Below are 17678 nucleotides of genomic sequence, written 5' to 3'. Positions count from 1 at the left end.
GAAAGCGATGACTTTGTCTGCACCAGAACAAAATGTGGATTTGCTTTGGCCTGTCTTGCCATTAATAATTCACATGGCACCCTCACCATCCCAGTCCAGGACTTTCCCCTTTTCTCCTTTGATTTACAGCTCACAAGCTATAGGTTTGGAAGACACTACCCTGCCCAAAGCAACAGGACCGAGGGAGTACAAATCCTCCCATTTGTACTAAGCAATGGTTTGCCTTGATGTTATATGCAAACCAGCTCGCAGGTAGTATTTTTCCAGCAGAGATTTTTGGAAAAGACCATCCAAACTAAACGAATTCCTTCTCAAACTACTTAGGCTAGGGGATACTCTCAGGTGCAAACACACAATGCAATCACTGGAGTTGCAGCAAGCTGCTTCAGGAGATAAAAGCTCTTTAGAGAGTGATCTCTGCAGGCAAGAGCGCTTTAATCTCCCACTCTCATCCCTAAGCACCACAGTGCAAGACTTCTCTGCCTGCTCTTTTACCTCCCATTCTGTGCGCTAAGGATCACAGCGCTAAGATCAGAGGTAATGCTGCTTGCCTGCTTTCTAAAGAGGCATTTCTTGCTATGCCACCACTGGCAAATGTGTGGGCTGAAACGCTGTTGTTTAAAGGAACAGACAAGCAGCTTTATCTCGGATATTAGCACCGCGGTCCTTAGCACTAAGAACAGGAGGTGAAAGAACCCTCTGTTGTTTAGAGATCCTCTCAAAAGGAAAGCCAAAGGAAAAGGCGCTGTTCGCAGCCAGCACCTCACCCCAGCACTAGCAGGGATACACGGAATGCCGATAAGTTTGTATCTGCATTGTGTACATGGCGCTATACGAGTGTGCATGCTGTTTATGTGGTGCATGTGCAATTCGTTTGTAGTTTGTGTACGAGTGCATGCACAGGCATACATTAGCCATCTCCAACACTGACATGCAGCTGTCGTCTTTGGTGGAGTGCATCAGTGTGGTTCTTGGATATAAAACTTAGCCAGCCTGGTGTTCACTATACACACCTTTTCTGGAACTTTTTATTTCGACTACTACAGCGGTGGGGAGGCCTGCCGAAAAGTGTATTTCTATTGCTTCATCAGCACTGGAAATTCATCTTTGCCACCTCAAACTGGCAACCACATGAACCTGCCAGGAGGCTAAACAACAGAAAGGCAAAACAACATGGGCATGGCTTGGGTGGCTGATTTGGCTCCTGCCAAATAGGCCCACCTACATTATCACCTGTTACATTATCACACTTACATGAAGACTCTTAAGGAGATCCATGTCACGCTTGTTTTTAATTCAACATCGAGTGAACCATGGAGCAAAACAATTAAGACTGATTAGCAGATTTCCTTTTATTTTATAAAAATCATAAAATTGTACTAGTTTTCTGCCTGATTACTTCCTGAGTTTCAGAACATTGCTGAGACACAGCAGTTAAACTCTGAACTTTTTAGGTATGAATTTTTCTTGCCAATCATCACTGGACCGTATAAGTTACAGCAAGTGTCAATCATCAATAAAAGTCAGTCTTCCAGGTCCTTCATTTCTCATCCACCGCCTGTATCTTTTCCATCGAGGGTCCGATGCCATTTTTTTCTTCAGTTCTTCCTCTTGCTCTTGTTTGTAAAGCTAAAAGAGAAGGAAAAATTTAACTGAAAGCAACGTCAATCTTCACTGTGCTTTAGCAACAGATTCTTTGACAGTTTCACTGTGGACAAGCCAAAATGCAGATTCCCCAATTTGACATTCAAATAGAGCACTGGATTGCATAAAAGTAGTTGATCCTAAAAGTAATGTGCTTGGGGGATACACTGAAAATGTGCCATAGCGGGCTAAAGAGCTAGATACCATGCAGGTGGGTAAAATTTTTTTAAAAATACAGCTTTAAACCTTAATAGTCACATTTGAGTCAATGCTAATCCCACTCACGAGTAGACACAATGAAATTAATTAACCTAAGTTAGATATGTCCATTGACTTCAATGGCTCTACTGAGTAGGACTAGCATTTGGCATCTATTTTCAAAGTACATTACCAATAGTTAAGGTGACACATTAACTGAGTATCAATTAATATTCAAATTGATATTAGTTGAAATATTTACAAACTCACCCTCTGTAGAATGAAGCCAATGTTTTCCCACTTCTGCTCTCTACATAGCATATGAGGAACAATGGGTTGTAACAGACCTAAGTTAGTTGTGCCTATTAATTTCAATGCTTCTGCTATGAGCAGGACTATCATTGGATACAACCTAATACTACTTGTATGGCACTGAAAGGGACAAGGCTGGTGACAGCTCTCTCAGTAGACTGGAAATGCCACACTGCACCAAGACTTCTATTGCCAGTACGTTGGGGTTTTTTAAAATGGCGCTAGAACAACAAAGATTGACAGCTCTACCTGCTTTAACACAGACAATTATTGTGTTGTGGAAGATAAAATGGTTCTTCTCCTTCAGCAGAACTTCTAAGCTGATTTACTGCTGGGTTCCCTGATCCTAGAACTAGGGTAAGGTTCTCTGAGAGCATGTATTCAGAAGAGCGTTCTGTGACTGCTTCTCACTGGGCCTTCTCCATCTCTCGGTCTGTGTAGCATCCTCTCTAAGGAACCTCATTTCTGGCCCTCCTCTGAGATTCAGATGACAAATTAAGGTCTCCATTTTACAAAGCCTACACCATCTGCTGAAAATTGAATCTGAGCAGTGTTTTCCTGATGATAGGCTTGTTAACTGTAGTTTATACTGCATTGTGTTTTGCTTTTGTGTGTTGTGACTTGCTGTGCTGCTTTACTGATTTGTACTGTAAGATGACTTGAGTAGCATATTTTTAGACAGGCATTTTTTTTAAAAAAAAAACAATGCCACTCAGCCTCTAATAAAGGGACATAACGAAGAAGTTCATTTGAACACTGAAGTGAACCATCTACTGTGTTAGCATACTGCCCATGAGTCTTAAAGAAGCATGCTACTTATGCAACAGCCCAACCTATAAATAAAGGTTGGGGAAGACCTACAAAGACAGTAAGTTTGGACCACCGTAATATGAAATACCTGGTGTATTTTAGCTGCGTATGGGACACTGATCGCTGCTTGTGACCCCAAGTGCATGAACCAACACTATGGAACTGCACAAGCAAGCGCCTTCGCTTAGGTGTGATATGAACATAATTTAAGAAGTCAGGACATGTTAGGTTCTTTTTCCACTTCCTGTGTGCCAACGCTGCTCACCTCATAGTTCTCTCTTATCCAGAGCTGTCGTTCAAGAAAAGTCTCTTTCTGGTGATCTTCCAAAGTGTCAAACTGAGACTGTGACATTTTCATGTACTTGCGTATAATATACAACTTCTCTTCTTCCCCATACTCTTGTCCTTTGATGTTGAAACAATAAATCCACCAACAATACCATCCTATGTACTTGCACAGATAAAAAGGTGTTAAAAGGATTTGGAATAAGAGTATGTCATATATTTGGGGCTTCTGATAACCACCCTTGATATCTATTTTGTTTTTTATTACATCTTTGATTATTTCCTCCTCCTCCTTGCGGATTTCTTCCTTGGACCGCCTGTTCTTGCCCTTTTCTTTGGCTCTGTTTAGTAGCCCTTGTTGCCTGGCAATCTCCATGGCTTGTATACGATATTTTGGCATGGTTGCTAGGTAGTTGATAGCTTCATTGTAGCTACTCCACCAGCTGAAGAACTAAAATATAAAATGGTAAGCAATATTAGCCTTAGAGAATAAGCAAATTATCTTTCCCTGTGGTACTCAGACTATATATATAGGATGCACTATATGAAACTTGTTCTATTGTTTTCTTTATTTGCATAGCTTTGCATTCATAATCACTTTTTTTAAAAAATCCCCTTTCCATGTATTGTGCCCAAAAATCTTAGGGAAAACTGATGTGATATTTTTAATATGTTCCTTATTTTGCAGGTAATAAGTTCAGGCCAGCCACCTCCTTTGCTTGCATAATATTGAGAGCAGACAGATCACACAAAGGGAAAACATTTGTAAGAAACCAGCCATGTTACATTTCGTCTTTCAGTATTTTCCAGGTCAGATGGTAACAATGGAACAGTTTGTAGACAAAGATATTTACCTGAAAAACAGAGATGGCACAGACGGTGACTAGAATCACGATTCTGACATCTACCTTGGGTGCCAATCTTCTACTATAATAGTGATAGTAATGGCTGTAATACTCCTCAGGATGATCCAACATATAATCATAATCCTTACGAGTTTCTTCATCCTGCAAACGATGATTGGCAGGTTTTCATTTGGAAATATCGCATGTCAATGAACAAAAACAACCCCACCATCCGCTCAGTTTAAGGAATTGCTTTTGGTTGTATTTATGGCAATTATCTCTAGTTGAACACTTAAATTTTCAAACATAAAATGATCAATAGTATTTATACAACAGGAGTAAAATAGCAAAAAGTAAAGGTGTTTATGCTTTATGCTTCTGAAGCAATACACTTGACCAAGGTAAAGGTAAAGGCACCCCTGACCATTAGGTCCAGTCTCTGGGGTTGCAGCGCTCATCTCGCTCTATGGGCCGAGGGAGCCGGTGTTTGTCTGCAGACAGCTTCCGAGTCATGTGGCCAGCATGACTAAACCGCTTCTGGCGAACTAGAGCAGCGCACGGAAACGCCGTTTACCTTCCCGCCGGAGCGGTACCTATTTATCTACTTGCACTTTGACGTGCTTTCGAACTGCTAGGCTGGCAGGAGCTGGGACCGAGTGACAGGAGCTCACCCCGTCACGGGGATTTGAACCGCGACCTTCTGATCAGCAAGTCCTAGGCTCTGTGGTTTAACCCACAGTGCCACCCACGACCCATACACTTGACTACTGACAAGCTATTCTTCTCAAAGGAGTTATAAGCAAACACATTAAACTAATGACTGAAACTAGTTAGGCAAGGCATACTTGCCGTGTTAGCAACCTTGGATTAATGGGCCAGTTTCTTTTCTCTCTCTGACATATACAGTGGTACCTCGGGTTAAGTACTTAATTTGTTCCAGAGGTCCGTTCTTAACCTGAAACTGTTCTTAACCTGAAGCACCACTTTAGCTAATGGGGCCTCCGGCGTGCGATTTCTGTTCTCATCCTGAAGCGTATGTAACCCGAGGTACCACTGTATACACAAACACCTTGCATGTTATACAGCAAGATAATATATTGGTGTATGCATATAAACTGCAAGCCCTGTTTTTACACACTAACACCCCACCACGTGGAATTCTATCAGTTATATTTTATATGCACAATCGGAAGGAATTTCTGGAGCCAAACTGCTTTTTCTCTGCAGCCTGAGCAGGAGCAGTCTCCACTAAGAAAAAGAGGTTGGAATAGGCCAATATATATGTGGACTGACCCTTAACCAACCTCAAGGTTGTCATCTGAACTAGATAAATGTTTAACTGAGAATCAATCGCAGTTGGTCCATCGTTTGAAAAATGACTTTAGAGCCGTCTTGCCCGAAAATGGCAACTAGACATTCTGTTTTGGCGACTGCAACCTTGGTTTAAGGGGCCATTTGGCACCTAGCTTATATATCTGAGTTTCTAACACTGTCTAGAAGTGTGTTGTGGAGGGAGGACACCCCATGAAGGCAGACCCTCCAAGTGTCCCTATTTTCCAGGGACAGTCCTGGATTTACAGAAGCTTTCCCTTAGGATGTCCCTCTTTCTATCAGAGAAATGTTGGAGCGTATGGAGTAATGCAACCCCTGAGCCAATGAGATAAGCAACTAATTGTATACAACTTTTAGAAGACCTCTGAAGGCAGTCCTATATAGGGAAGTTTTTTAATGTTCCATTATGTTTCTATATATATATTGGAGGCCGCCCAGAGTGTCTGGGGCAACCCAGTCAGATGGACAGGGGTATGAATACTAAAAAAAATATGATGGAATAGGACAATGTCCCTTATTTCCATCGCAGAAATGTTGGAGGTTGTGGCGTTAACAGATCCAGAGCCTTCTGAAGGCAGCCCTGTATAGGGAAGTTTTCTTCAATGCTTAATGTTTCATTCTGTTTTTATATTATGCTTTTACATACAGGCCTGAAGGCAGCCCTGTATGGGGAAGTTTTCTTCCATGTTTAATGTTTCATTATGCTTTACTATTATGTTTTTATATACAGGGCTGAAAGCAGCCCTGTATGGGGAAGTTTTCTTCCATGTTTAATGTTTCATTATGTTTTTATATACAGGACTGAAGGCCGCCCTGTATGGGGAAGTTTTTTCAATTTTTAATGTTTCATTACATTTTTATATTATGCTTTTACATACAGGACTGAAGGTGGCCCTGTATGGGGAAGTCTTTTCAATGTTTTATTATGTTCCTATATACTGTATGTTGGAAGCGATATGGAATAGGAGGACACCCCTATTTGCACGGCAGAGAAATGCTGAGGGGGGGGGTGCGAAGGGGGGGCCCTTGTTGAGAGCCCTTCCGGCGCCAGCCGCTCCTGTCACCCTCCTCCCCGCAGCTGCTCCTTCTCCTCAAGGGAGCCAGGGAGGTGGGTGCTGTTGGGAGAAACTGAGCCTGGGTGCGTGGGAGGGGGGAGGAGGAGGGTGCGGACGGCGCGTGTCTTACCGGAGGGGTCCGGCCGGGGCGGGCGGAGGGAGGGGGCGGCCCCGGCCCCGCTCTCTCACCTTGAGGGTCTCGTAGGCGGTGGCGATGAGCAGGAACTTCTCCTGGGCGGCCTCTGCTCCTTTGCCGTCCGGGTCGGGTTCCCGCGGTCGGCGGTCCGGGTGGTAGCGGAGGGCCAGCTGCCGGTAAGCCCGGGCCACTTCAGCCTTGCTGGCATCCCGGCTCACGCCCAGCACGTCGTAGCAGACCAGCTTCCCGCAGTAGAGACCTTCCACCAGGGCCTCCGCCGGCCGGGGTAAAAGGCACAGGGCGGAGACCCACACGAGGAGGAGGAGGAGCGGCGGCGGCGGAGGAGGCCGCAGCCCCTCCGGAACCCCCGGAGCCGGCCGCGCCCACGCCATGCCCGTAGCCAAGGGCGACCGCTCGCGGGAGGGGCCTCGCGCGCAACGCCGCCACCACGACGACGCTTACGCTGCCGCCGCCGCCGCCTCGCGAGCTCCTTCGCGCCGCTCTCGGCCGCGGGAGGGGCGGGGCTAGAACACATGGACGCGTGGACAGAAAGCGAGGGCGCTGACTGGGTGGGCCGGGAAAGCAGGAGGAGCAAGGCGGGCACCATACGTTACCCTGCCGTCTAACGTCAGGCACAGAGAGAATAACGGGAGGAGAGGTCGGGATTGGAAGAGGATCGGCCAATCAAAAGGAGCTTGGGGAGGGGAGGGAATAGGAAGGCGGGAGGGTTTTCTGTTCACGTCAGTCATCGTATATTGGAAAGGGAGCGGCCAATCAAAACGAGAATGGGGTGGGGAATGGGGAGCCGGGAGGGTTTTCTGTTCACGTCAGTCAGGAAAAAAGGGGAGGGACAGCAGCGGTCGGGATTGGAAAGGGAGCGGGTCAATCCAAAGGAGGCGGGGAAATAGGGAGATCGGAGGGCCGAGACGTGGCGCGGCACGCAAAGTGGGTGGGAGGGGCAGACTTCGAAATAAGGGACGTGCAGGACGACGGAGACGTTGCGACGGGAAGGGCCAATGAGAGAGGAGGGTGGGCGGGGTTGGAGGGGAAACACCAAAAAGGGGAGGGAGGAGTATGAAGGGGGGGACCGAGGACGTGTATTCTAAGCGACTCGGCTGCGGGTTCCTCATTTCTCCGCCCTTTATATTTTATTAAATTTCCACACATTTCACATATACGTACATCCCGATATATAATTGAATTTTGTTTTGTCGACTTCCCACCCCATTTTCCAGGGGTTCCCCCCCTTTCTGCACCCTATCTTCTCTTTCTCACAGTGCTTTTTAAAATAGAAAAATAGGTGTAGGTTCTCACCATAAAGTTACAGTAAGTGGAACACTTTTTAACACAAAAAAGAGCTGCAGGTTCTGTGTACCCTGGAGTACCCCCTGAAAAAAGCACCGCTCTCTTATGACAATAATGTAATAATCACAAATTCCTTCTGTTGCTCATAATTCAAATCTTGCTGGTCAATGCATTGTACTATAATATTTATATACTCTAAAAAAGGCTCCCATAAAACAATCATTAGGTTCTCTTATTTTACCTGTTAACTTTGCTGGTTCAGCATAGTTAGGGTTTCTAATTTCTTAATAGGTGATGCATGTGACTTTAAGTCACTCTGTTAATTAATTTGCAATAAAACGGCTCTTCCTATCACTCTGGATTCTGACGTAGTTGCTTGATGCCTCTGGTTCAAATAATAACAACTATTATTATTATTATTTCTATACTGCCCTTCATCCAAGGATCAGAGGGCGGTTTACAATATAAAAGCACCAAAATACATTTATAAAGTTTCACACCCTTTCTCCACTACTGTACTTGTTACACACTGTATATTTAAAGACACCCCCCTCCAATAACAATGCTGGGAACTGTAGTTTAACCTGCACAGGTCAGTGTTAAAAAGGCTGGAGGATGATTAAGGGAAGACACTTTTTTCAAAACTCTGCTGGACCACAACTCCCAAAAACGCTTGCTGTGTGAACAGAGAACCCAGTGGGATGGAAAATACAGCCTAGTCAGAGCTAGAGACAAACTGCCATTGTCTGCAGAGGGCAGGAAGACCCCCGGGAGGGAAAAGAGGCAGGTCAGGGTTGCCATATGTCCAGAATTTCCTGGACATGTCTGGGATCCAAATGGCGAAATTAGCGTTCGGGGGGAATTTTGAAAAATTGGCAAAATGTCCAGGGTTTTGCCATCAGAATCAGGAAGTATATGTTTGAGCATCTATTCTTTGTGGTGCAGCACCCCTTTTGCTTGTATTTATTTTTTATTCAGATTTGTCATGACCACTGGCTAGTATAATAAAATTATTTGGATTTGGAGTATCAAATTGGATTTGGAATATCACCCTTTTGGGGGCAAATTCCCCCCAAAAGCTCTCTTCCCCCAAAATGCATTTTGAGTGATCCCCCGCAAAAGCTCAAAAACAGTTGGTTCCAGCACCTCTCATGTTTCACCATGCATGGGGCTGGGAGAGTAGCCCAACCGGGAGGACCACCAAACACATGGTACAGGTCAGGTGGAAGCCCAACACCAAGGGTGGTAGTAACGTGTGCAGACTGTGCACATCAGTGGGTGCCAGGGGGGGCTCTCAGCACTGCAAGGGTGGCACAGATGGATGAGAAGGGAGTGAAGGGAGTGTAGAGCAACAGCAGAAAGCCATGGCAACATTGAGTACCTGGGTGGTGGGATGAGGGCCAGCTGAAGGCAACATGTGTGAAGCTCAGGGACATGGAAGGGGGGGATATAGGCATGGGGAGAAGCAACAGAGGCACATTGGCGTGGGCAGCATCATGGTCTGAAGAGCTCCATGGCACACTCAGCTTCACCCACAAACCAGCCCTCCTAATCTGGCCACAGAGGGTCCTGCCAATCAATATGCACAGTCATGACCAAGTACCACTGCAGCACCATGTTTTGGACCACCACTTTTACCACCTCTGCATTTATTCCTATGGAGAAAAACCATGAAACAGTGGCAGAAAAACCTAATCTGTATTCCTGTTGAGTAGCCTGCTGAGTACCCTGGCCCTACTGAGTGAGATCATGCAGGTGCGTGCATGCATTGCACAGTATGTTTTAGTGTGCAGAGTGCATGGAGTTACACTGTGCTCTAGCCAGGAGTCTCTTGAAATAGGCAAGACCTTCCTATGCACAGACAGACAGACAGAGAGATACCGTAATAATAATAACTATGGGCATTTTGGGAGTATGGAATAATTTGCACACCTTGATTTCACATTCACAGCCCATTTCCTTCATTCAAGTGTCTTGAAAATGTTGGTTAAAAATGCCATCTTTCACCACCCTGACAGCATCATGCCCTTCAACATTTCTCCGATGAAAATAGAGCCATATAATAATATTTATATCCCACCCATCTGACTGGGTTGCCCCAGCCACTCTGGGAGGCTTCCAACATATATAAAAACTATAATAAAACATTAAACATTAAAGAACTTCCCTAATACAGGGCCACCTTCAGATGTCTTCTAAAGCTTGTACTGTATGTTTACTTATCTCCTCTGCTTGAGTGTCACATAACCTTCCAGCATTTCTCTAATGAAAATACGGATGCCCTAAGGGAAAGTGGGACATTCCGGGATCAAATCAGAAAGGCTCCTGTAAATCCAGGTCTGTCCCTGGAAAATAGGGACACTTGGTGGGGGGGGGGGGTCCTAGGATTTACAGGTGGTTTACTTAAGTCTACATCTGGGAATTTCTAAAACAATGAGCCACGTCGCTCAAAGACCTTTCGAGGCAGAAACAATCCCGACTGCTACAATCACCTTCCGCAGATAGGGGGAGAAACTCTCCATTCCTTTTTATTTGTTAAGTGCTTTTGGTTTTTGTTTTCCCACCACCACCACCACCTCATTTTAGACGGGGCGGCGGGTCAGCGAGGACAAGAGTAGATGGAACATCACTAAGCCATGGAAGTCAGCATGGAGGCAGGTCAGTTTTCCTTTCCCGTCTTGTGATGAGAATGCACATGGGGGTTCCCCCCCCCAAAAAAAACCAGATTTCGCAGGGAGAGGAACAACCACCACAACAGGGTGTCCTCACCTAAGACTTATCGTAACCTTGAATTCATCTGCGCGTGGAGCAACTGGGGCTTCTTCCCTGGGTCAGGGAAGAGAGCGCCTTGGAGGAGGAAAACATGGGGCGGCAAATAAAATAAAATAAAGAGAGCAAGCTGTCGGGCTGAGCGACGTACACAGCCTTTTCTAAATATAAAACCGGAGCAGGGTGGGGAAGGGTGTGCAAGGCAAGCGTGCGAGGCACATGCACACGCGGAGGGGAGAGTCGCAGGGCATCGAGCCCCGCCGTCGCCTCGACGGTGGTTGGCGTTTCAGGGGAGAGTCACACGAGAGGGAGGAGGAGGAGGAGAAGAAGAAGAAGGAAAGCAGCCCTTTTCTCTGCCTCTCTTTCTCTTTCCCTCCGCGGGCTCAACTCTCAGCAAGAGAAGCTCATACAGGGGAGGAAAGCGGGGTGACGTCCGGGAGAAGGAAAGGGGGCGACGGGTGCGGAGCCCGGAGGGCGACCGGCTAAGCCTCCCTTCTTCTCCTCCCTTCTTTTTCCCACACCCCCCCCCAGCTGACAACATGGCTGCGGCCGCTAACGCTGCCCAGGACGAGCTGAGTAAGTGGGGGGCTCTGGCACAGAGAGGAGTTTGGGGAGGGGGATTATTTTTGGTGTGTGTGTGGGGGGAGAGGTGGGCTGACAAGTTTTAATTCCCCCTCCCCATAGTCTTCTAGTGGCTCCCTCTTTTTTTGTGGGGCTCCTCGCAGCAGGGGAGTGGCCGGGCCCTTCTTTATAGGGTGGGCGCCGGAGGAGGGTCCTGCACCCCGCTCGCTTTGGAGATCCTTGTTTCGCATGGGGGGGGGCAAATGTGGAGCCGACAGAGGGGCAAGAGGAGGGGGTTTTGCCCCGAAAGGATGGGGGAGATGAAGGGAAGGAGGGAGGAGGAGGAGGAAGCCGGGCGCCTAGGCCTCTGTTGTGCAAAGTCATATTAGGAAATTGAAAGTAACGCATCGGGGCGGAGGAGGGTTGGGGAGGGGGCGCGCAATATACTGTATATATCTATCTATATCGGTGCCCTGACACCCTTCTTCTTCCCACCCTGCTTTTTTATATATAAAAGCCCTGTTTTTGAAGAATCGTGTGTACGTGCGCTTCGTTATTCTCGATGGAAACGAGGCATGCTTGCCATGGATATGCTCCCGTTGGGCATTTGACGAATCCAAAGCCGCCCTCCCCCCTCATATTCTTCTGGGGCAGTAAATCCAAAGCGCCCCCCCCATAACCCCCGGTTGATTTGATTCTTCCTGTCTTATCACTGTGAAAAGTGCAGGCCGGGCGGCAATAATGACTTTGCTTTTCCGGGTTAGCATCCGGCTCTAGGGAGTCTCTTGGATCCACCTAGAATTGGGATGGGTTTTTTGGGGGTGGGGAGCTGGGGTGGGGGAGATCCTGTTAAGGGTCACCTTTCTTTCACCCCCCCCCCCGTCTTTCAGACGTGGAGATGTTTGGGAAGGGAAGAGCATGGTGCCAGCGTGCGAGAAGCTTTTGATTTCCCAACGTGTCTTGCCTGGTGCAAGTCTCCTCCACCCCCACCCCCCATTGCCTTCCAAATTTAGTGCTTCTCTCTCTCTCTTTCACCCCCCCCCCATGTTAAAGGGACCCAAGCCTTGCTCTGCTGGGGCGTGGAAGTAATTCTTTGTCACAGGAAATGCCTGCAGTTTATGGCACTGAGGCAAGCTGGGAAATGTATTTTTCTTTTTTGTCTCATTGAAAATGGTTCTTTCACAATCTCCACATGTTCCTGCTTCGTCCCTGAAGAAGAGATCCTAGAGGAACAGTGATGGGACTTGGTAGAAAGTCACGTTGTGCAATGTAATATTTATTTTGAGCAAAGATGCAGAGGCTGGGGCTGTAATTGTGATTTCTGTGGTGCTTGGGTGAAACATTCCCTTAATAAAACCTTCTGATCTCCGTTTCCTCCTTCAGGATATGTAATCCTGTCTGATCTTGAGTAAGCCTTCACCGTGCCCCAATCCTTTGGTTTTCTTGGGTTTGAAATGACATGATTTGTCTCTGTACTTGTTCCAAAATGTTGGGAGGTGAAATGATACAGTACTTAGAAATGCTTAGCTCGTGAAGTATTCCATTTCTGTTATGCTCCTCACCAGAACGGCTGACTTAAAGCATAAGTAAACTTTCTCTGCCTTCTGCCTAATTTACCTTCAGCAAGTATTTTTAAAAGCAGTCTTAGCTAATACTTGATTTTGGAGACTTAGTGTAACAAAAATTATTTGTACATTTCAAACGTGTAAAGCAACCCGCATACATGCAGTTCCCATCTGTGGCCTGGTTGTCACCTAACTTAACAGGTCCAGTTAGCATGTTACATTAAGCCAAATCATGGCTAAGTGTGAAAGAGAAACACTGTGGGTACACGGAACAAAAATCTGAACCATTTTGCTCCTCCGGGTCTTTCTCCAACCGGAAGCTAAGCCATAATTTTGCTCGGTGTGATAAGTGAAATTGGACCCATGGTTTGCCTCACTTCAAACAAGCTGCAAGTTGTAGCTAAGGTTTGTTCTTGACCAGTACTGTATTCATGGCTTGTTTGCGGGGAGACAAACTATGTGTGTGGGTTTGCACATACCTAAACCTCCTTGTCTTATTTCTGGGTAATGCAGCAGTAGCAGGACTGAGACAGGAGTGAAGTGGCAGCAGTTTTATTTATGAATACCTGCCTGCTTGCTTGTTCACACTTAGTTTTGGTTTGGCTTAGTCTGAGAGGGGATGCATTGCTTAATGCCACATGCAATGCATTCAGAAGCACCTTTACTGGGAAGTGAGACCTACTAAGTTCTGTAGAAATTACCGTACATTCTGGTGAGTGTGCTTAGACTTGTAGTCCCTTTGAATCCATGACAGAGGTTTCAAAAACAACAGATGCTGCACGATTGTTGCAATTGTTTTGTGAAAGTCCATGATGATGCTAAGTTTGAAATGAGGAATCGTGCCAGCACTCGAGTGGCGTGCACCTATCGCATGCGAGATTTGGAAAGTGTGCGTCACTGGCACCATTTGGTCAGTACTCTTGACATCTCTGATGAAAGGTGACACAACATCTTTTGACACGCCACCTCATGATTTTTATTAATTTTTAAAATTCCTTCATGAAATAGTGCTGACTGTTAAGCTGTTGAAATATTAAGCAGTTTATAAATGATAATAAAATAAATAAATACCAGCAATACTTCTCTTTCCTAGTGTGCCCTGTAATTTAATTATCACTGTTAAGTCTGCAGTTCAGGAAGGTTTGCAGCACAATTTCTTCCTAAGGCTATCAGTGGTTACTATTATTATTGTGATTACATTTATTTCCTGCTCTTCACCAGCAGGTCTTAAGGCAGTTTATAGCAATTTAAAACAGTTAAAACATATTGCATTCACAAGTATAGGGTGGGTCCTGAAAACACACATCTCAAGTGCCGAATGGGTGTACTTTGCTTCCATGGTTGGAGGCAGTATACGCCCTGAGTTGAGTATACTGGGTGGCGCTGTGGTCTAAACCACTGAGCCTCTTGGACTTGCCGATCGGAAGGTCAGCCGATTCGAATCTGCACGATGGAGTGAGTTCCCGTTGCTCTGTCCCAACTCCTGCCAACCTAGCAGTTTAAAAGCACACCAGTGCAAGTAGATAAATAGGTACCGCTGTAGCTGGAAGGTAAACGGCATTTCCGTGTGCTCTGGCACTTGTCACGGTGTCCGTTGCACCAGAAGCGGTTTAGTCATGCTGGCCACATGACCTGAAAAGCTGTCCGTGGACAAACACCAGCTCCCTTGACCTGAAAGCAAGATGAGCGCCACAACCCCATAGTCGCCTTTGACTGGACTTAACCGTCCATGGGTCCACTTACCTTTATCTTACTACCTGAGTACTAGTTGCCGGAAACTGCAGGTGCGGAGAGGGTGCTGTTGTGCTCAGGTCTTGCTTGTGGCCTTCTAGTTGGTAACAGGTTGGCCATTGTGAGAACTGGAGTTTGAAATAGATGGGCCTTTGGTCTGATTCAGCAGGCTCTTCTTGTGTTCTCATGTTCCTGTGCTGCCTGGGTAGCATGAAGAGGCATATGTAAATAGAGCATCCTTCAGTGCCTTCCTGTGCCTGTGTAGCTGCTTCTGGAAAATTGTACAACACTGTTGTAGGAAGGAGCTACCCCATGGGGTCAAATCATGTGTCCTGGGGCTTCTCACATTGGTCCAGGAGCACAGAAATATTGTGTTGTACTAAAACAACCTTTGGAGGTCCATTTGTATCAGGAAAGTTCATTCGCTATTGATGCCCATCGTCCTCCACCCCTCCCTCCACCTTTCATGGTAAAATAAGTTTTTATTTTACCATGTTTTTATTTTATTATGTTTTTAAACATAGAAGATGGGTAGAAATGATGATGATGATGTTAATAATAATAATACAAACAAGGATTACTAAATTCACCTCTTTCTTCCTGGAAAATGTGCTCTTCTAACAAGGTTTTGGGGAGAAATCGGTACACCTTACTCCTTTGAAGCATTTTAAATTATGCTGCCTTTAAAAGCTGGATTCTCAACTATGATTACAGTGTTTAAAGTTTGCAGTGCCCTTTCAAATTGATGTCCTCACTTTGAAATTGGATGCAAGTCATTATCCCAAACCACCTTGCAGAACATTACTGTTGCAAGTCCTGTAGTTGAAAATTCTGTTGTGTAAAAGGCCTGTTCTTTGTGGCCACATTCCACAGATAATATTGTGCTGACTAGACTTACCCTGAAATGCATCTGGCTTGGCAAGCCCCTGACACACGGCTGCCTCCATTCCGCAGTCAGTGTATCAACAAGATGTAGTGAAAGTATCTGGATGTGGTACTATGAAAATCTTATCTAAGGGGCATTTATATGCCATTACTTTCACTGTTGGGGTACCCCTTTCTTACCTGGACTTTGAGAAAGTGATACAAGCAAGACATCTGCGCACATGTTTACTAAATGGAACAAGCTACCATGAAAAAAGATCAAGTTTGAAATTGGGGTTCATATCTGAAAAGAGGAAGTTGCAGTTTTAGAAAATCAATAGGGTACTTATTTCACTCTGTGTTGTTGTTTTTTTAAAGTGCTGTGTGTATCAGTTTTCAGTTCATTGTCAAAAGCTGAACCTGTGCTAGTATTGTATGGCTAGCCTGCTACAGGGCATTCATTTTAAAGTATTGAAGGAGGGGAAGTCACTGAAGTTCAAGGAGCCAAAAGCTATCGTGTGAAACAGATGCTACATTCTAATAAAGTAGGATTTCTTATTTGGGATTTCTTCCAAATTTTTACATGAATATAATCCGCTCCAGGGATATGGAATATGGATTCCCTTTTTTCCAGACTGGTCCTTGTCTTGTTTCTCCAGACCCCTAAAATCACATTTGCTGTGTTTGGAGCCATTGAGCAAGCAGCTCATTCATAGCAGAAGCACTTCATTGCAGCAGGATTTTAGCTCATCCCTTCTTGTTGGATGATTTGTATTATTTGTTTTGCCATTTTATGACAACCCGTGATTAGCAACTTACATATAGAACCTGAAAAAAGAAGTTGATGGAGGTGCTAGCATTGTGTTCAGTGTAACATAGCACACAGGACCAGAAAAATGTAGAGATGCCTTAACGTAAGGAATATATGTACGACTACATATTACTGTGTGCAATAATATAGGAAAAAACCTATAAGAAGATAGGAAATATTATTTGGATGGCTTAACGTTTGAAGAGCAAGGGGTGTAGATAATAATATTTCACTTCTTGTCTTGAACCATACTTCTCTTATATACCTATTTGTAGAACTGAAAAACTTAGATGAGAGTAATTTTCACTTCACTGTTGCAGAGAAACAAATAGTGTACTGCAAAGCAGTATAATGATAAGGAATGTGATAAGAAATAAGCATGACAGTGTTTAATTGAGGAATCACCTGTTAACCAATTAAATCATAAAGGCCTTCAGAGATAACTTAAACTTTAATAAAAATGCTACCTTTTTTTGTGTTGTGTTGGATGATCAGTACACCAGTAAATAAAGAAGTATGTCATTAATTTATGGCCTAGCTGATTAAAATTGTTAATCAACAAGTGCTTTAGTTCATTGACATCCATCAAAACTCTTATTGCAATTGTTGGAATAGGCCGTCATGTGGGCAAAAAATGCAAGCTAGCATATGATGTAAAAGCAGTTTAACAATATTTTCTAGGAAGCTAGCGTTCTAGATGCCTGACCCACCTGTAAATGAGCCATTCCAAAAGCCTGTCTTTTGGAAACAGTGAAATATGCTTTTCTTCATTGGAGTTTTTGGTATCTACTGTTAGGTATGGCTAGACCTATATGCATGTAGGTGGAGGTTTGTGTGTGTGTGTGTGTGTGTGTGTGTGTGTGTGTATATATATATATATATATATATATATATATATATATATATATATATATAAAATCCACACTGATTTATTGAGATCTGGCTGGCTACGAAGTAAATCAAAATGGCCATTGGTGACCTTGTTGCTGACACAAATATTCTTATGTGGTAGTGTGAGCTGTAAAATTGTCTGTGCAGTGGAAACACTGGTTACTGATATCGGCCCCCAGTTTGTATGAGATATTTTGCTGGCATTCTTGCACAGGGATAATGAAATAAATCCATTCTTGGCAACCAAAGAGCTTTGATTAAACAGTACTATAATGCAGTTGGTCCATTTTATTTTAGTGGTGAATAAAGTAATATTGGGTTGTGTCTGTTTTGCTGTTTGTCATAGATTTTGCTAGTTTTTAATTCATCTTCCCCCTTTCTTTTTCATAGATCAGCTTGAGCGTGTCTTTTTACGGCTTGGCCATGCAGAAACGGATGAGCAGTTGCAGAATATTATATCCAAATTCCTACCGCCTGTTCTTCTGAAGCTTTCCAGTACACAGGAAGGAGTACGTAAGAAGGTAAGTATAGACTCCCTGGGCACAGAAGCACATACAAAGACAA

At 44.8% G+C, this 17678-nt stretch overlaps 2 protein-coding genes across 9 annotated transcripts in view; one reads left to right on the top strand and one right to left on the bottom strand.

Annotated features, from left to right (window-relative positions):
• Positions 1-1327: 1327 nt before the first annotated feature.
• Positions 1328-7246, bottom strand: DNAJC25 (DnaJ heat shock protein family (Hsp40) member C25). Its single transcript, XM_083593805.1, has 4 exons — positions 6671-7246; positions 4104-4256; positions 3230-3700; positions 1328-1629 (listed from the first exon to the last, which is right to left on the bottom strand). Exons 1-4 carry the CDS (start codon positions 7007-7009, stop codon positions 1507-1509), a joined length of 1086 nt encoding a protein of 361 aa, XP_083449931.1. The 5' UTR covers positions 7010-7246; the 3' UTR covers positions 1328-1506.
• A 3188-nt stretch (positions 7247-10434) lies between these two features.
• Positions 10435-17678, top strand: part of ECPAS (Ecm29 proteasome adaptor and scaffold) — a 60886-nt gene continuing 53642 nt past the window's right edge. For 2 of the 8 annotated variants that reach the window (XM_083592731.1, XM_083592729.1), the window contains exons 1-2: positions 10435-10580; positions 17505-17635. In XM_083592731.1, coding sequence (XP_083448857.1) covers positions 10559-10580; positions 17505-17635 — 153 coding nt within the window. In that variant the 5' untranslated portion in view covers positions 10435-10558. Of the gene's footprint in view, positions 10581-10730; positions 11268-17504; positions 17636-17678 lie in introns of those variants that run through there. The other 6 variants (XM_083592730.1, XM_083592728.1, XM_083592727.1 and 3 more) reach the window with 5 other exon arrangements.

Source organism: Podarcis filfolensis (genome assembly GCF_964270895.1).
Source record: "Podarcis filfolensis genome assembly, chromosome: 17".
Classification (NCBI taxonomy): Eukaryota; Metazoa; Chordata; class Lepidosauria; order Squamata; family Lacertidae; genus Podarcis; species Podarcis filfolensis.
The sequence above is the reverse complement of the archived record's forward strand: the minus strand, read 5'-3'. Positions and strand labels throughout refer to the sequence as shown.